At 42.2% G+C, this 20,506-nt stretch overlaps 1 protein-coding gene across 2 annotated transcripts; it reads right to left on the reverse strand.

Moving 5' to 3' along the window:
• Window positions 1-4,014: 4,014 nt before the first annotated feature.
• Window positions 4,015-14,534, reverse strand: TMEM212 (transmembrane protein 212; the record flags this gene model as incomplete). Of its 2 annotated transcripts, XM_084639130.1 has the most annotated exons (4): window positions 4,015-4,316; window positions 8,472-8,795; window positions 9,395-9,454; window positions 14,370-14,534. In XM_084639130.1, 4 exons carry the CDS (start codon window positions 14,532-14,534, stop codon window positions 4,311-4,313), a joined length of 555 nt encoding a protein of 184 aa, XP_084495256.1. The 2 variants fall into 2 exon arrangements, with proteins under 2 accessions (XP_084495256.1, XP_084495255.1); XM_084639129.1 differs by lacking the exon at window positions 4,015-4,316 and having other exon boundaries at window positions 8,421-8,795.
• Window positions 14,535-20,506: the final 5,972 nt, after the last annotated feature.

Raw genomic sequence — 20,506 nt, forward strand, 5'->3', positions numbered from 1 at the left:
CTGGGGTAGGGGTATGGGAGCTTCTACATCTAAATGGTGTGCAAGAATTAATCCACTCAGCTCCCATCCAATCAAACAGGAAGCACATGGCAAATCTCTGTTCACTCAGTTGTTGTGGGTTAGTGCCTAGCACTCTAGAGGTGCCTTAACAACTGATGAAATATAGTTTTTATAGCAGAAGCCAAACGGCTGTTACTACCAATGATTTGATTTCAGAATTGCTTTTTCCCTTGGTAAGGGCTCTGACGAGGATACTTGATATTCATTATTTGCACCGTAATGCAGAGCGCTCCCTGAAGTGACCACCATAAGTGGGTGCTAATGTGGCATCGTGTTTGGAGGTTTCAATTAGGGAGACCATACATCCCGTTTTGGCTGGGACAATCCCTTTTTTGAGCCCTGTCTGGGTCCTGACCTTTTTTGGCAAAAGTGGGGTGTGGAGGAATGTGCGGGGTGAGCAGCGATGCCAGCCCTCTGCAGGGGGAAGACAGGGCTTGGGCAAGCAATGACATTAGCCCCACCCGAGGAGTGGGGGCAGGGCTCAGGCAAGCATCTCAGGCCAGCCTTGAGGGGTGCTCGGGTGAGCAGCTCATGCATAGGTGTTGGAACTATGGGCACTGGGGTAGTTGTGGTTTGATGTAGTTTCCATTATATACAGGGTTTACAGTTTGGTTCAATGGTTCTCAGCACTCTCAGTATACAAACTGGTCCAGCACCCCTGGGCTCAGGACAGCCCCACACTGAGGGGTGGGGGAGGAAGGGCTCGGGCTAGCCTCATGCAGTGTTCCATCTTCCCTTTGGGAAATATGGTCACCCTAGTTTCAATGCATGCTTAACAATACATGTGCTACTATACCTCTGAGGCAACCATCCCATTAATGGCTTTCTCTGGGTGTACTGGAGGCTACCGCGCAGCAGGATGCAATACACAAAATCAATGTTGATAAGTTAATGCTAAGATAAGGCTTTGTTGTCCCTAACTGGTCCCCTATGCCCAGGATTAAAGCCGCTTCTGTTCACATGGGACCTGATCCACAAACCAATTACAAAGTCTCCTATTGATGTCATTGGCCTCTGGATCAGCAACATGGATCCCACTGTGCTTTAGCTATGTTGGAGCACAGAACATTATGATCCTCATGAAGTAATCTGGAATTTGTACTTCCCATGATCTGTGTGTAGGTGATGCCATGCAGGTTGCTGGGATTTATGTATACTGAGCTGGCTAATCCTGGTAACAGCTGGGGTTCATCCTGTAAGGGGCTAAGTACCGGAGCCCCATCCAGCAAAACACTTAAGCAAGTGCTGAAAGTTAAGCATGTGAACAGTCTCATTAATGTTAATGGGACTAATCATGGGCTTAACTTTAAGCAGATTCTTAAGTGTTTCTCTGAAGTTGTGGAACTTATCAAAACCATTCTTTAAATAGTTATTTCCCCCCTTTATTGAAAAAAAGTTTTCAATAGGAAAACACAGATTGAGACATATTTAAAAATTCTTTTGATTAAAAAATTAGACAAAAATGGGTCCAGCTGAATGCTGAGAAATGGAAACAACTTCAAAATAATTTTTCACATTTCCCCATTATTCAGCCAGCTCTAAAATGAATTCAGGTTTCCCAATATACCAGCTTTGCACCTAGGTGGATAGGGTGCAGTCACACCGATATGTTCTTTCATCTTCTACAGAATGCCTATGTGTCTGGCTGCCTTCCCTCCCAAGTTACAGAGAAATGCCATTGCTGTGGCTTGTGAAAGTGTTTGAGTGGAAGCCATAGGAGACCTTTTCTCTTTGAACTGACCAACTTTATACTGTCAGCATTGCTTAGCAGATGTGAGGGCTCCTGTGGTTTATGCCAAAATGAAAGTAGACTAAGCAAGATAAAGCTCATGCAAGGGTAAATAATTACTAGACAATATTACTCCAGATGTAGCTGTCAGCTATTGTACAAACCCTTGATAATCTTGGTTAATGCTTAAAACTTTCAAATCTAGAACTGCACAACCAATTATTTACCTGATTAAAAACAATATTTTGAAGGAGAACAAGTTCACTGTGTACCCCCACGTTAATCAAAACATGCTTTACCAATGACTAATATTATGACAATAGCATTCCAATAAGTGTGTAGAAATGTTTCAAGATTAGCGAAGATTCTGGTTTACCACATATGCTTTTGTCTCTAGAAGGCAGATAAATAAAATGAAATTTACTATTTCAAACACTTTTAGCAATTTATCAAATGAAATATGAAGTATCACTGAAAGAGTTGTGGCTACGTTTAAGTATGTCAGATTAACAGCTCCATGCAATCACACTCCATCACCCAATGCACAGCACAGAGACAAGGCATCTGATACTTTCGACACATACCTATTGTAGTACAGGTAAACCCAAATTTGATTAACAATATTACCAAAGAGCCTTTTGCACAAAATCCCTTTGTATCCCCACAGCACAACGAGAGGCTGTTGGATTCTCTCCTGATTTTATAAAACCCCATCAGTCTTGCCAACTCTTTTGATTTTAAGGCCAGGCTCATGACGTGATATTTTACTTAAAGCCTCAGCTCCTTGAGTCAGGTTATTACAGGAGACTTAACTTCTATTGAAAAAATAAAATATCTAGCCCTCAGGTTTGGTAATTAGAGCATGAAAATGTGACCCAAGTGTAACCTAAAAGGCTCCAAAACCAGAAGGCACATTTAAAAAAAACAAAAACCAACAGCTTTGTGACAGGGCCACTCACCTCACATGAGTGCACCTGTTACCCAGGCGTGTCTACAGCTGCACTCCCTCTGTATTGTGCTGCTTGCGGTGACCCCTGCTGGCAGTTAAACTTAGGAGAATTTCAGTGACTCAGCCCTCCAGTTGAGTCACATACCGTCCATGTTCACAAACAAAACAAACCACTCCTGGGGTGCAAGTCCAACAGGACTCTCTCACAGTACCCTGGGCTGACCTGCCTCTCAAATTGTCCCTGCTGTGGTATGGAGCATTACTCCCAGGGCTTCCTCCCTGGGAGCTTTTCGCCTGTTGCCTCAGCTCTCCAGTTGGGCACTCTTTATAGTTCAACCCCCTTCCGGAGTGGTATCAAAAGTCCCACAAATGTTGACCCTGTCTCTGGGACTTCAGCTTTGTGGCTTCAGCTCTGTGGCTGTGGGCTACTTCCCTTTTCAGGGCTTAAGCTGCTTCCCTAGTTGCTGGGGGGCAACCCAGGCCCACCCACTACTCTGGGTCCAGACCCAGAGAACTTATTAGTAGCAGCTTCCTGCTGCATCCCATTAATACTGTCTGCATTTCCTTTGACCACTTCCCTGTCGCCCCAGTGCCTTCACCCTTATCTCAGGGCTGAGGTTTTTCTTGCTCACTTTCCTTACTCCAGCCTGCAACTGCACTCTCCAGGAGCTCCTTTTATATGCAGCTGCTGGGCTCTGATTTGCTGCTCCCTGCAGCCTCTCTCTGATTGGCTGCTTCCCCCTCAACCTCTTTAGGCATCATGGAGGACTCACTGTGGCATTACACAGGGTACAATCTGGACTGCTGAACAGCTGTGTCCCCTCAGTTCTCCAACATGGGGGGCCTTTTACACTGCTTTGCTATGGCAGCAACCACTTCTGGTCTGCTCACACACAGCCTCCAGCATGTAAATAACTCCTAGCTATATGCTATGAGTGCTATGGTCAACCATTCTTGAATTACACTGCAGGGCAAAATCAGGAAGCTCCCAGTTCCAGACTTTCTCTCAGAAATGTGTGTCTTGTACTGCCCAGTCCTCTCCCGGACAATAAAAGCTCATTTAAGTCCATCACTATATTAATAGAAAATAGTATGCACAAATCTGTTATTTCAAATGGAGTTTCCCAAACACTTCAGTCCAAGCACACTGTTTAGATAAAACAATAAAACAAGTTTATTAACTGTAGAAAGATAGATTTTAAGTGACTACAAGTAATGAGGCATAAAAGTCATAATTGATTACAAGTAAATAAAAAGTAAAAGACTAACTTAACAAGCTAAGTGAATTCAAAGCAAACATCTCTCATCACATATTCTAGCAGTCCTATGGGCTGAATCGTTCAGTCACAATCCCTCCCTTAGTCCAACGCTGTTTCCTTTTTTCTGCTGCTGTTGTCAATGTTGTGAGTAGAGGTGGAGGGAGAGAGAACTTGGGAGGTCTGTCCCCCATTCTGATATTTTTTCCTCTTTTTTGAGAATCATCTCCACTTGGGGTTCAGGAGACAGAAAGTTTGTGGGGATGGGAACCTCCAGCTGATTCTTTGCCAAGATGCAAATTTCTCGCTCACACCTTTATTCCTGCCAAAGAATGGCCATTTGATTTTGTTGGTTGATATAACCATTAAAACATATTGTTTTATAACTAAATAGAGCCTTTACATGACATTTGGTACAGATTTTTGCTACCTAGGAGAGTGTGCTATAACTACAGACATTTATACAAGTAATTATATAGCTTAATATTTTCAAATTCTTATTAATTAATTGCACATTTTTAGCATGTTAGAAAACAATGAATGATATATTGCTTATTTACTAGATAATTAACTTTTTGCTTATGATTTGTGTCAAGCTGCATTGGATGGCCAGTGGAATTTAAACACACACAAACAGCATATAAAATTCATTTTTATTAAACAAAACAAGCCCTCAATAAAGTATATGACTTATTGTGCCATATTTATTATGCTTGAACTCAAAAGTTAAATGTTTTTCCCCTGGTTCTTTCTTTATATAGAAAAGCAGCCTTTAACTCAAAGCTTTAGATTGAGGCTCATGGATTCAGTTTATTTATTTTTTATTTAAATGTGTTAAGAGATTTTAATAAATTTAGGCCTTAACATATTTTATATTAAATTCAGATTTCATATTAAACCGATTTATTTTAAAGAGAAAAATTTATTATAAATTAAATGACAAAATAAAAACATCCCATTTAAATTTAAAAAAACCTTGATTTAAATTTTTTTTTGTCCACCCTGTTTTAACGTGATATGCAGATGCTTTGGGACTCCAATTTCTTCCATTGTCCTCTCCCATCACCAGGTGTCTCCACTGATGAAAATCAGTCCCTTCATGTGATTCCCAGAGTTGTCACGCTGTATGTCAGCTCCCTATTTAAAGTACGTTTTTTTTATAGCCACCAAGCTGCACTCCATCAGTTTGGCTAACAAAGAGGTAGCATGGGTAATGGGTCACATGTAACTGCACTTGCTACATATTCCTAGGACCAGCTCTCTCAACTTCATTGACTTCAAGCAGGGTTGCCACATAGCTAAGACAGAATTTTGGCCCATTGACTTCAGTTGGATTGCATAGGTGTAAACTGAGAAGAGAATTTTGCCCAAGGAGTATAGTGAGAACTGAATGAGGCTTTCATGTTTTGGGGGACTCTATATAGTCACTGCCTTTAGGTGGCTGTGAATTTTATTTCTTCCTGAAATTTCAGTTTGATCTGAATTCAGCAAAGCTTTTCAATTTTGACCAAGGTAGAATTCATAGAATCATAGAATCATAGAATATCAGGGTTGGAAGGGACCTCAGGAGGTCATTTAGTCCAACCCCCTGCTCAAAGCAGGACCAAAGCAGGAATTCCACCAGCTCTGCAAGGTGAGGGCAGAGAGCGAGTAGCTCTGCACAGTAGCATATTCTGAATATGAATATTAGTAAAATGAAAACTGATGAACTCTGTTATTTGAAGGCTCGCCCCTCAGGCAGGGAACAAAGTGAAAGCCTGAGCCTCCAGTTGATATGGAACTGCACCCAGGAGTAAAAGTCTGCAGGATCAGGCCTTAGATCAGGGATCGGCAACCTTTGGCACGCGGCCCGTGAGGGAAAGCTGCTGGCGGGCTGGGATGGTTTGTTTACCTGCAGCGTTAGGGTTGCCGAGGGATGTGCTGGCCGCCCTTCCTGCAGCGCCCATTGGCCTGGAATGGCGAATCGTGGCTAGTGGAAGCTGCGATCGACCGAACCTGCTGACGCTGCAGGTAAACAAACTGGCCCAGCCCGCCAGCGGCTTTCCCTCACGGGCCGCGTGCCAAAGGTTGCCAATCCCTGCCTTAGATGAATTCATTAAATGCCTGATTTACATTGCTAGCCAGTTGTTTCCTGACTAGCAGGTGCCAAAATATAATGATAGTAAAGAGGGGCTGTTCTCCCACATGCACATGGGAATTCATAGAAGAGAACTGGAAAGTTTGGCAAAAAAGAGTGTAAAATGTACAGCTACCTGGTGGCAGCTGTAGCTGATTCTGTGGATGTTGTAGATGGCTATTTAATTGTATGTTGCTCAATGTAAAAGGAGTACAAGTTACGTGAATAACCACAGGTTCATTTAAAAAAAATACCAAAGTGTTTAAAAGAATGTTTTTCCTTTTTTTTTTTTTCCTCCTGGCAGGTTGCAAAAATACCCTCCAATAATGAAATGAAAACAAGCTGAATGGTTACATTTCATGGAGGAGGGAAGATATAGTTGCAGCCAGCTGGAGCATGTCTGGGCCAGTGTCTCACTTCTTTTCTTTCTGCTAGTTTAGTGCTGCTCCAAGAATGCAGACAATGCTAATGCTGTCTGTCACTGTTTCAGATTTGATTTCCACACTCAGAACTATACTTATTAAATGAAACCCCATTGTCAGGCTGGCACATTTCCCCACTGCTCTTTTAGGTTTTACTTTTGAATTGCTCCTATGTGCCTGGGTGCCATGCTCACATGCTGGAAATGAACTAGTGCAGTACGGAATAAGGTACAAATATGAAGGGAGAGTATTGTATTGTCTTAATCAAGCTTGTTGTATTAGCTCTGTATCAAATCTTCCAAATTTCTTTTGCAGTCTCATCCACAGCTAAGGCGCACATAAATCTTTGAGGGTGGACTCAGCAATGAGTCAGGGAAGGATGGGTTTTAAAAGAGTCTCATGACTGATGGATCAATTAGGTGTTCAGTTGGAGGCTGGTCTGCAGGCAGGGTACTGACTGTACTGCTTGTAGGAGAAAACTTTTAGATAATCAGGGCTTGATTGTGCAAAGTGCTGAGCACCCAAGCCCTGGCCCAGCAAAGCACCTAAATCTGTGGGTAGTCCTATTGTCTTCAATGGGACCATTCATGTGCTTAACTCAAAGCATGTGCTTAACTGAGTGCTGGATCAGGGCCAGAATGTTCAGTATCAACAGGACTGAACTCTCAATAAAGAATAGGAAGTGGTTAACAGTGGTCAACAGAACAGGAAGTGGTCAACAGAATGCAGGAACATCCATCTGGGGAAATATATATTGGAGGAGAAGTAGTAACCATAAAAATAACAAAAGGTCAGTTCATGTCTTCTGAAAAATACCACGGAAGACAGGAAAATTATGAACAATATCAATAAAGCTCATGGGAAGTACAAATACAAGAGATGTCCAGTGCTGTGGATTGCAAGCTCTTTGGTCTTTTCAACCTCACTTTAAACTAGGCTCATGACTTGCAACCTTTTCATTAGGCTTGTAGCCCTTTAATGGCCATTGATGTGACATGATTCATTATTCAATAAGTGCCAACAGTGCCAAATAAGAAGGTGAGGTCCATGCTATGACAGGTTCCTCACAGCCTGGGCTCCCTTTCACACTGTACTGCTATGACAAGCTGCAAAGCCCTCCAGCCTGCACTTTCACCAGCATTCACACAGGTAGGGACACACCCAGCTGCAGTTACAGGCAGGCTCTCTAACCACCAGCTGTAACCTTGGGAGTTCAATACAAGCCTGTAGTGGCAACTATTAATTTTTAGAATCCTTGCAGGCCCCCACTTTCTGCACTCAGAGTGACAGAGTGGGAATTCAGCTTGACAGCTCCTAACTGCCAAGAAATTTGGCCTTGACTGCCAGTGCTATCTGTACATTAGCCTTGAGCCTTCCATGCTTTTTCAGAGACAGTGCCTGATAAATCTGCACACAAAGTAGGGATGTCACACCTTTAATGATGATTATTTTTGACACCTGGCCTTGCTGTTCAGGTAACATGTCTGTGCCTGCATAGCTTTTAACTATACCTCACACTGTAACCAGTCAGAATTTCACAGTCATAAAGGAGGAGCGAATTCAAGAGCTTCTACTCCAAGGGTTTGACTCCACTGAAGTCAAAGAAAAGGTTCCACTTGATTTCAGGGGGTGTTGAATCAGGTCCTAATATCACAGGCCCTTGTTGCATATGCTAAAGAAATATCCCATTTAGCTGAAATAGTATTAGGGCACAAAGGATCTACAGGGCCACTTATTTATCTCATTTGAATGGGCGTAAATCTGGAATAGTTCTGTTTTCTTCAGTTGAGTTATTGAAGTGTAAATCTGGTGTGAGTGAGTTCAGGATGTGGCCTAACCTTGAGCAGGTCTGACATGCCACTAAGTAAAGGGAAGTTGGTAGTCATAGCTACTGTGTTATTGGCAGTAATCCGCTTTCCCTATAATGATTGATACTCACATTTAAATGTCCAAATTGGAGCAGTCTTGCAGTGAGCTTGATCACAATAGCCAAAGAACCACAAAACATGACAAAACTTGAGCAAAGGTCTAGTATTTGTAGAACCAGATGGTACCACTCGTAGTGCAATGGGTCCTTGCAAAGAGACATAAATTCCTTGTAGGGAAAAGGGAACAAAACTGCATAACCGAGATAGTTGGTCCCTGCAATCCCAGCAAATGAATAGTAGCAATATGGACCAAGCAGGATGGAGACAATTGCAACAGCAAATTGAATTGGGGAGCCCATGATGCTCAATATGCCAAAGGTGAAGCTAGCTTCCCACTGAAATTGAGACAGAAACATACTATTACTCTTCTGACTAATGAGAGGAAAAAATCTATTAAAAACCTTTGACTAAAGAGAGTGGGAGATTTCCTATTACTTCACTTCTTTTCTATTCTAAACCCTAATGTGACCAGAACAAGAAACATACTGGAGGGGGAAATAAGCAAAATCAATATCATATATGCCACTTGCTATAAAAAATGATGTGGATTCTCTACAGGGAAGATGAATGTAGGGAAACCAAATTTTGCTAAAAACACTAGAACAAATTAGAGCAGATGTATTTTATTTCTGCATTTGTCATGTATCACAGAAAGACATAAATTCCAGTGGGGGGCCTTAACTTCCAAACTTGAACACTAACAAAAACCCCCATTTTAAAGACAGGAAGTAACTCTGGAACTAGTAGAATCACCAAGCTGGTAGAATGTTTAAAGCTTGTTCGCTTTAAGCCCTGTATAGTGTATTTGATCCACAATTTTAGTAGCAAACTATGCTTTTTCCTCTTGAATATAATATAATCTGGATTAACTCTGCAGTTCCCCTGACTTCTCTGCAGTATTTAGACACCATATTGAATAATGACATAAGCTTACAAGTGATCTTTGTGTTTGTCCTCTGTCAGCCAAAAGAATAAGTACACCAGCAATAACAGCCTGTGAATGAGGGAAACAGACAGTTACACCCGTAATACTTCGTAATGCTAGTAGTAATTTAAACTCTGAAATGCTTTGCAAACGTTTTAATCGTTATCATAACTTGATGGGCCAAATTCTGCCTTCATTAATATTCATTAAACCTGCATCGCTCCCAGTGGGGTGGCACAGGTGTAACTGAGGGTAGCAATTAGACTGAGGTTGACTGTATGTGGTGATGATGATTTATTTGGGAACTCTGTCCGTACAGCCAATGAATTCTGGGTCATATTATGAAGTTGTTACTGTGAAAATTACTGGGTCACTGAATATCTCTGGGTGCATGTGTAGTCCACCATGGGCTGACGGCTTTTAGCACATACCCATAAGATTATGGACAATAGAGAGTTGTTAACCTTAATGACTCTGACTGCACAATGGGTATGCTAACAAGGTTGGCTGCAGCTCGGAGAACGAGTATACGCCAGTTCATCAATAGGAAGTTGATGAGGAAGACCCGTGTGGTTGCTGAATTCCCCACTGGAGGCACAACTCCATTTATGCTAAATATATCAGAAATGAATTTGGCTCACTGTGCTCAACTTTTTGCCAGCCCATGAATCTTGGATCTGCCTGTATCTTTGCTCCTAATAATGTATTGTTGATGATTGGAACCACCAAAGGCAAATGTGTCTGAAACAGACTCTGAAGGTCAGAAGATCAGAAAATGGCATAATTTGGGCTCTCATTGCTGACACAGAGGCAAATGTATCAACAAGTTTGAAAACCCAGAACCTTGAGCAATATGGTTTTGTGGTTTGTTTCCCATTTCTGGCATGTTAAATGTTTTAAGACCTCAATTTTAATATTTCATGGCACTTTGTATTTAAAATTTTTGATTTAGGGAATTTGAAAATACTTCTCCTGAGGCCGAGCCTGAAATGATAATCTTGGCATAGCCGTAACATAAAGTTCTCATGGATAAAAGCAGAAACATCTGGAGTCATGAGTGGTAGTTGGCTAAATTAAGCAGAAGAAAAGCCACAAGCAGGGGATCCTACAGGGTTCTAGCCAGAATAAATTAGGCTACAAAATAAGAGTACTATTAAGAGCAATTGTAATACTGAGGCTGCACTATAAGATGAGAGCCAAACTCTTTCACAATCTTCTTTGTCAACTGAGAGGGGTTCAATTTACACTTAATGCACATGTGGTTGGTGGAACAAAGGAAAAACTGAAGATGGATAAAAGCAAGGGAGGGATTATACATCATGCTGGTTTAGCTCCAGGCAGATAATTTAAACTAGTAGATGATCAGTTTCCAGTTTGTTTTAAATACACTGGCAAGACATGTTACTTTCTATCCCAAAGTTTAAAATGCCATAACATTGCAGTTTTGTAAGCACTGCCATTTTGGTTTTTTTTTTCTTAATTCTTAATCTGATCCAGTGTAGCCAATGGGATTCTTTCCATTGACTCAGGGTCTGTTTTTAAAGGCATTGTTCAGCATTGTACAGCCAAACTCCCTAAACAGGCTGCTGCCTAGCAGAATTTTCAGTCCTAAAGTAGTTGGCACTTAGCCACCTATCTCCCCATTCACTTCCTGGGGTCATGCACGCACCTAAATATGGAGGCTGCAGAATCCTGGGATCTGAGTACTGCCCTGCCTAACAGGACTTTCAACACAAGCGCGGCAACCTTTAAGTGATAGGAGACAGGTCAGCTTCTGTGCACCAGTGTCTGCCTGCAACAATTACATTGCAGTCTTACACCATGTTCACCTGTTGCAGCTGCTACACCTACAAGGCCATTTCCATTATCTAGTTCGGAGCTGGAGAAGGAAAAGGAGTCATATTCCTCTCCCACTGGAATCCCCCCTCAGCACTGTCACTACCCGAGGCCACAGAACATGACGCACTCCGCCGCCTGCTCCTGGATTCCAGACATTCAATGGATAGAGAGAATGGTGAATCAGATTTCCCCCCATGCTGTGTAATCTGTATTTGTGCTCAGTCTGTGTTCTTCCCATATACGCGTGCATTCAGCACCAAGTGCATGATCCTGCTTTGAGCCATCCTCCAGACCGTTCTCCATGGGCTGCCCATCAGTGAAACATCCTTCTACCAACATCAGCTCAACTTCCCTTCCCCATCCCCTGCTCCACACGGACCCAGTCTGGCCTGATCCTCCCCTACCAAATGCCCGTAACCCACCAAAATGGTACACTTCCCATGACTTTCCCCAGCCCCCATGTACCTCTTTTGTCAGACCCTCCCATAGCACCCAATCACTTTCGTGTTACCAGCCATTACCTATCATTCAGACACATCTGTGTGTCTATTCCATCCCCCTTAGGCAATCATCTTTGTGCATCAAACCACCTCCCAGCAGCCCCCTGTCTCTCACCTTCACCCCCCGCCCCCAAGCAGCCTTTCCTACTCCACTGCACCAATCTGCCTTTTATAGTTCTGTTTCCACTCGGTCATGACCTGGCCATAAGTGCAAGGCTAAAGTAAAGATGACTGACCCCAGTCTCAGCACATCCTACCAAACAGGCCCCTCACAAACAGTGGAGTGCCTGGGATGTCCTGTGACAGCTGCCACCAGGCTTGGAACCACTGGGTAGAAAATCTAAAGATGCCTGGTGGTTTGCACAGAAATACCCCCTAATGCACCATATCCCAGTCATTGTGGGGCTCAAGTTGGGGCTCTCAAGCCTTCCAGGCTCTCTCTACAGCGCAGCTGGGAGAATGGAAGTCCTGGAATGGGCTTCTCGTGTCTGTGGCTCAGAGGCTGCCCCACCACGTGGGCTTCTCCGGGCCAGGAGCCCTAGGACATCCAACCCCTTGGGCCAGCTGATTGCCTGACTCCCACAGCCTGGTGAGTGAACTGCCCTGAGAGTCAGGCAGACTGGAGAGCCAGCTGGCCCAGGAGTTTGGAAGCTCTAGGGCAGACCCTGTGGTGGGGCCTCGCAGAAGCCACAGACCTTGGAAGTCCTGGCAGCAGCTTGTGAAGCTGACATGATTCTTGTCAGTTTCACTGCTGCTCTTTTAGCAGCTGCAAGGGTCCATGGAGTGTATTTCATTTCCTGTGCTGGTGTTTCCAAACCAAACCTTTGTTGGAATTTCTGATTCACAGGAAATAAATAAATAAATAGGTTTCATTCACACTTGGAACAAAACCAAATTTCAAACAGTTGAAAATTCCTGCAAACCAGAAATTCTGAGTTTCAGCCAGCTCTACTTAGCACTCACTGTCTGTCTCTGTACTTTAGGATGAATGGTGCTGGATCAGTGGGCAGGACCAAACATAAGCAATGTGAAGAAATCTTTCTATTACCATGATATGGTATCTTGGCCATCACAATGAAAACAAATCTGATCATACATGTAACAACTTATTTGTTCACTAAATTAGCAATGGCATTACCAGCTTCAGGACTTGGAGCCAGAGTCTTCCGTCCAGTTTTAAGCTAACCTCCCTCTTGAAGGCAATGAAAAGTTCTGCTTAAAAACTGATGAAACAGCATAGTTCTTCCTTAGTTCAAGGGGCTGTGGAATCAGAGCTGAGGCAAAGCTGGAAGTTTAAATTTAGTGGCTTGGATAAAATGGGATCTATAGCTGTACCACCCTTATTTTCACTTTGCTAAACCAAACCCACTCCATGTTTGTCCACATCTCTTTGTGGAATGTACCAGAGGAAGTGGCCACAAAATCATCCCTAAACAAATGACACTGTTAGAAACACCCTAATCCCATCAACAGCAATGTTTTAAGTAAAGCGATACCCAAAACTGCAATTAAACACTGGTGGAAGGGATAGGATGAGGATCACAGAACATAATTCAATCAATTCTGGCATATTGTTTTAATGTAATTTATTATGTGGATCCTAACATCAGCAGGACATCAGTAACTCTCAAAAACGTCAGCAATCCAAGGCGCTCAGAGTAAAGGATTTTTACTTGAGCATCTTTTGATGCCTCATTTCTAGTAAATGAAGGTAGAAACTGGTGGGTGATTTCATGAACCAGGGAACTGAAGGAAAACTCCAAGCCCCCATCCTTTTAAAGCCCTTTCCTCAGGGCTGAATTATCATCAAAACAATCACAAAACCAAAAGCAGATCAACTGAAAAACACTGGGCAATAATCCCCCAAAGGCTCCCCACGCTGGAACCAGCTAGTAGGGAAGAAGGAAGGACACCCTTTAATTCTCCTTTTGACCCAGCTTCCCCTTCCTTTTACACTCCACCCAAGCAGCAATGGGATCAGCCTGGAACTTGTAACCCTTTACAGGCTGCAATCTCTTTACATTGTTACAAAATTCTGCCCTATAACATACAGCCCCCTGCAATGAGCTGACTTCAGTGGGGATGCACTAGGTGTAAACCAGAGCAGAATTTGAGTCTTAAACTATTATAGAGATTTCATGGGTCTGTGGCTGCATAATTTTTAACTCAAAAACTTGCTGCACTTGTATACATCTTCATGCATAGTTTGAAACCTAAAACATAAACAGGCTTCTGCTGAAACTAAAGGACATGAACCCAAGAGCAGCAAATCAGTGTGAGAGAGGAGCCAAATTCTGATAACACTTGCAAGAGTATATCTCCAGTCATGTTACTTCACATTGACACTGGTGTAACTGAAATCCAGATTTGGCCCAGAGTTGGAGAGTTTCGTTTTTGCTAGCAAAGAAAAATTGTGAGAGCCAAATATCCTGAAACAATCAATATCTTAACATTTATTGCAAAGTTAAATCTTATCAAGGAGTTGCAGGGAGCTCCTGTATTTAATTTAATGTTGAATACTCCAAGTACTTCTTCTTAAAAAGCTTATATTAATAGGAATCAAATTCAGACATGGTTGACTTTTCTTAGAATTTCAGTAACTTCTCTAATATCTTTTCCCTGCTAACATTTTTCTTGTGGCCTACCAAAGTTCCATTCCAGATGGGACAGGCGATTCGAACGCTCCAGCCAGCAAACCAAGGCTTATAAGAAAAAACAGGAAAGAAAGCAAAAATTCCAGAGAAAATGCTTATAATCCCAAAGGTAATAAGTGTCCCTCCGGTACCCTCATACAGGCTCTTTGTTTTCATTGTGAGTCTCTCTCTCTCTCTTCCTCTTTCCCTCTGCTTGATTCACATCAAGGATTAGTAACTAAAGCCTAGTCAAAGACATTTCATTATAAACAGAAGTTTCTTAGAGACTGTAGTCATGACGCATGCAGATTGTGTACCTACCACGACAAAACATTATTCTAGTTAACTTAAATTAATCCTACGTAGCCACAAGTGGAATCAAAAAGGCACCTAATGTGCCCAATAACATAAAATGGCTTTCTTTAAAAGAATAATCCCTGTCCACTTTCAGCTGCAGAAAAACCCATCTAGTGATTTCGAATTACTTCTTCATCTGTCTTCCCATGAGGCGCGATCACTTCCTAGTTTGTGGAGAGCCAGAAATTTGCTGACAGCACTATAGTCAATTCCAATGTTTCCAATTCTGACTAGTGTATTAGAGCCAAGATTGAACCAATATCCTTTGTGTCTTATAGGTCAGCATGTGCAGAACACAGATGCATATGTCTCTGCATGTGACCATGCTCACCCCTAGCAATAGGTATTTATAACATAAAATTTGTGTCAGGAGGTTTTCACTGGGGATTTTGCTTGTTTCTGTTTTAAAATCCAGTGCCCTGCGCAATTCATGTTGTCAACTTTCGATCATCCCCCCAAAAACAGGCAGATAATTTCAGTTCCAAGCATGGGACAGAAGAGGGGCATGGGAAGATTCTGGGGCCTGTTCCTGCTGCCAGGGGCCATTGACTGCAATCGGAGCAGGACTAGTGATTACCACAAAAATTACACTGTTTACCGAACAGGTTCCCCAGTTGCTTCTGTACCTGCAACGACAAATATTTTGCTTGAAAGGACTTAAGTCATTATATTTGTTGCACATTATCACACGTAACTTCTGAGTCACAACTGCACAATACTGAAAACAGCGGAACTCATTTCAAACATGCTGCCCCTGGAGAGTTGCCATGGTTATATGATGCTTCAGTTAGGGTGGCCTCTGAGATGGCAATGGTATTACATAGAGGCGGAAGGGAACTATTTTCCAGCCCTCCGGAGTGAGTGGACACATCTCTACCTGTGTAATGTTAGTTTATTTGTGACAAGAACTGACAGCAAGTTCAGGGTCACTACTGTGTCAAATAGGGTGACCAGATGTCCTGATTTTATAGGGACAGTCCCGATATTTGGGGCTTTTTCTTATATAGGCGCCTATTACCCCCCAACCCCGTCCTGATTTTTCATACTTGCTATCTGATCACCCTAGTGTCCAATGGGCCCAGCAGAGGTCAGAAGGGCTGCAAAACATCCAGCTGTGGCTCCCTAATTCTCAGGCTGTAATTTTGTTGGCCCTGGCTGCTCCAATATACACCAGCTGGTAACAAACAGAGATCCAGCTCTCTTCCTGCCACTTATGTCCCCTAGGACTAGGTAGAGGAGGGGGTGCCATGCCAGTTCTAAGCCAGCTGAGGACTTCACCAGGTTGGGAGAATTCTGAGCTGGCAAGATGTGACAAGATTCCAGTTGTCATGGCTGCAGTTGCGCAAACAGGCTAGAGAATCTAGCCCTGGAAAGTCAAGGTGGCATGGGACTAGGGTGACTCGATAGCAAGGGTGAAAAATCGGGACAGGGAGTGGGAGGTAATAGGCACCTATATAAGACAAAGCCCCAAATATCGGGACTATCCCCATAAAATTGGGACATCTGGTCACACTACATGGGACACAATCCTTAATGCAATGGGTTGTAGACATTTAACCCCAGAAACCAGATGACCTTAGGAGTAAACAGTGAGGTGGCAAAATTTGCAGATGATACAAAACTACTCAAGATAGTTAAGTCCCAGGCAGACTGCAAAGAGCTACAAAAGGATCTCTCAAAACTGGGTGACTGAACAACAAAATGGCAGATGAAGTTCAATGTTGATAAATGCAAAGTAATGCACATTGGAAAACATAACCCCAACTATATGTATAAAATGATGGGGTCTAAATTAGCTGTTACCACTCAAGAAAGAGATCTTGGAGTCATTATGGATAGTTCTCTGAAAACATCCACTCAATGTGCAGTGGCAGTCAAAAAAGTGAACAGAATGCTGGGAATCATTAAGAAAGGGATGGATAATAAGACAGAAAATATCATATTGCCTGTATACAAATCCATGGTATGCTCACATCTTGAATACTGCATGCAGATGTGGTCACCCCAGCTCAAAAAAGAAATATTGGAATTGGAAAAGGTTCAGAAAAGGGCAACAAAAATGATTAGGGGTATGGAGCATTTGCATATGAGGAGAGATTAATAAGACTGGGACTTTTCAGCTTGGAAAAAAGATGACTAAGGGGGGATATGATAGAAGTCTATAAAATCATGACTGGTGTAAAGAAAGTAAATAAGGAAGTGTTATTCACTCCTTCTCATAACACAAGAACTAGGGATCACCAAATGAAATTAATAGGCAGCAGGTTTAAAACAAACAAAAGGAAGTATTTTTTCACACAACGGACAGTCAACCTGTGGAACTCCTTGCCAGAGGATGTTGCGAAAGCCAAGACTATAACAGGGTTCAAAAAAGAAATAGATACATTGATGGAGTCTAGGTTCTTCAATGGCTATTAGGCAGGATAGGCAGGAATGGTGTCCCTAGCCTGTGTTTGTCAGAGGGTGGAGATGGATGTCAGGAGAGAGATCACTTGATGATTACCTGTTCCGTTCATTCTCTCTAGGGCACCTGGCATTGGCCACTGTCAGAAGACAGGACACTGGGCTAGATGGACTTTTGGTCTGATCCAGTATGGCCGTTCTTATGTTCTTATGCTCTTATACTCAGGATTAATAGGAGCTGCAATAACTCAGTAAAGTGGGGCATGAAGGTAGAACCTCAACCTTAACTTTGAATGTATGCCTTTGATGGATTTCACAATATTAATTTCACTGGATAAGTCTGGGGCTCTTTTGGCACTTAATTGATCTATGGGTTGTCACCATAAGATTGAAAAAGTATATTTATTCTTACGACATTGACTTTCTTTATGAAATATTATCCAAACTCCAATTTAATTAAATTAAAATTAGCAGGCCTTCTATTTTGTTAAATATGCACAGTCTGTCTTCTCTTAGATTACCTCTAATCTCTGCTCTATTAGCAAGTCAATAAAGTGACACATGGAAAATTATACGCTATTGGCTCTATTAGGAATGCAAGTTGCAAGATGACTTCATGGTCTTGAATGACAACATAAGCATGCCAGATGCTCATAGTGCGTGACCCCTTTAAAGACTTAGAAAGATCATACACTACTTTAAAATGTAATTTCCTGCATGTAGAGTGAAAAAAGAGAGCCTAACAGCTTAATGTTATTTAGTGCTTCCCATCTAGTGTGAATGTCTTAATAACAAATCATAGCTCTGATCTCCTTTTTGGCTGCATGTTTCCAATACACTCTTTAATGCTTTTCTCATGACCGGAATGGTTAACATTCCATATTTTCTTGCTGTTAAGTGGTAATCAGGGTTGTATTTCATTCCCTGATGAAGAGGGACCTTTGCACAGTAGCGTACAAATAATTTAGTCCTTGGTCTGAGTCATGCTTTGACTTTTACTGAATCTTTTATCTGGAGGTTAAAGCAACCAGGCAAGTCAGTAAAAGAGCAGATAACAGCACAGTGTGAAAACCAAGCAGTGTAACTCCTGCAATGTCCTTTCTGCAGCTTCTGTTCTGCAGTTATGCGGAAGTCAGCACCTTTAGGAGCTCTGCTATCAGCGGCAGGGAGCCGGGGGCAGCGTGGAGGCCTCTGCCTCCACTCATCACTTTCAGGCAGGTCCCTGGGGGTGGTGGATTTCAGTAGCCAGGCCCCCTGCGCACATTGTGGCTTCTCCTTATAGACCTGAACGTCACAGATTTTCTTGGCCCTTTTGTCCACCCCTCCCCCTTGGGAGAGTGTGGGGAATAAACAATGATCCAGGCCTTTGTCTTTAATGAAAGTGTGCCCACAACAAAATACATGTAACAGCATTTTGTACACTCAGTTCTACTCCCTACCTAGATGCCTACATATTTATGCATGTAACACGGTACAAATCTGTTCCCTCCCATAGTGTGTGAGGGATGGAGCTAGATTAGGAAGGGAACCGTTCATGGATTTGTTTTGAGAAACCCAGAGGATGTTATTGTACTGGAGAGGTACTAGTAATTATGGAACAGAATCTATGCAATAGTGACCATAACCTAATGAGAGCAGTGGTTTCTCTTTTTAATTTAGTACTCCTTCTGGGTACCAAAATGATAGCACTGGCGAGATAAAGGCTTGTCTACATGAGAACGTTGCACCAGTTTAACTTAAATTCATTTAAAAAACAATTTCGTTCAATGGGTGCATCAAAATCCTGCACAGACACACATTAAGGTTTGAGTGGCTTATGACAATTTAGCTTGTGACAAGGAAGTGATTTAAGCGAAATCTATATAAACTACTTTTAAAACTGAGATACGTGTCTTTGCAGGGTTTTGCGCCAGTTTGACTAAACTTATTTAAAACCACTCCTTTAGCAAAAACAGATGCAAGTTTGTGTAGAGACCAGGCCTAAGTCATCAGTTTATTCACAGAATAGTACAGGAGAAACAGTGACATAGCAAGCTTCTCCCATATGCCCCATCAGCATGTCTCTGCCCTGCTTTCAAGAGGCTACTTCTATGGTGGCCTTCCTATCCTTCACTTTTCTAGTTGAGATTGTCACCAAGGGCATAACTTGTGTTAATTTCTATGGTTTTTTTCAGGAATGTGGTTAGCTGTCCATTAGCAATCAGCCTCTTAATTGTAATGCAGGTGGTAACAAGTTTTGGTCACTACAGAGCTCAGTTGGGTTTGAACATTTAGGTCTGTACGCCTGGCAGTTTAAATGGAGCAGCAATAGCTATCAGGATGAGCTAGACAGACTGGAATATAGGCAGGTAAGTGCAATTCTGTAAAGATTCATAGGCTAATGAAGGCACTGAGCTTGAAAAGATGGTACACTATGAGTAGGAGGAGGTTCTAAGGCCCCGATACCTCAGTTTTACACTAGTTTGACTGATTTTCAGTGGTGTAAGTGAGAGAAGAACCAAGCCCCAGTGTGTATGGTTAATCAGACTTCTCATAAGGTGTTTTGATAACTTTCAGCTATATCCATGATCAACACTAGGTGCTGCTATGCTGCTACTCATATGAAATATACGTTAGCAAAGGTTTGAAACAGTATTTGCAGCAGTTTCCACACTCCTGTCTAATGTTATTATCTACATTCTGACTGTTGGTAATCATGCTACTTTAATGCACATTAGCTTAATAAATATTTGGTTTTAGTTTTTGAAGTGTTGCTTTACATCCCTGTGCATTGCCACTACCTTGAAGACACACACAGGAAACAAGCTAAGCAGGATACGCCCCAATGAGTAATAAAATTGAGCTACTCTAAATGTTTCAAATTGTCTTCATTCAAATATTTACTTAAACTCTGCTTCTAGATTTTTTTGTAATCCAAGGGGAACGATATCATTAATGGGATGATTCTTGGAACGGACCGACTGTGCTATCAGGCCATAGAACTTTGTTTATAGGGGAAAAAACATGAAGAAAAAAAATTGTTTAGCTCCATTGAGTTTTGGGCTTTCTACTCCTACGTGTTTGAGTGGGAGAAAGGACAAATCTCTAGGACATGGACTTTCCCATGGCAACAGAAAACGGAAATGACTTTAACCCCATCTCGTGACAGATGATTCATTGTTCAGCCTGCTGCTGTTTTCTAAGCATTAGAACAGTACAGTGGGAGGAAAAGCCAGGCTGTGCAATATCATATTCTTAGCACTTGGGCTTGTGGGAGAAGACAACTGGCTGGCTTCTGTTTTCAAAATTTCACTATGGAGACTCTTGACTATTCTTTTACTTTACAGAGAAGCCAAACACATGTGAGTGCTTTCTTTTTCTTAGCCACTAGAGGGCGAGTACTAGGACAT

This window comes from Lepidochelys olivacea, assembly GCF_965140295.1.
Source record: "Lepidochelys olivacea isolate rLepOli2 genome assembly, chromosome: 9".
NCBI classification, from domain to species: domain Eukaryota; kingdom Metazoa; phylum Chordata; order Testudines; family Cheloniidae; genus Lepidochelys; species Lepidochelys olivacea.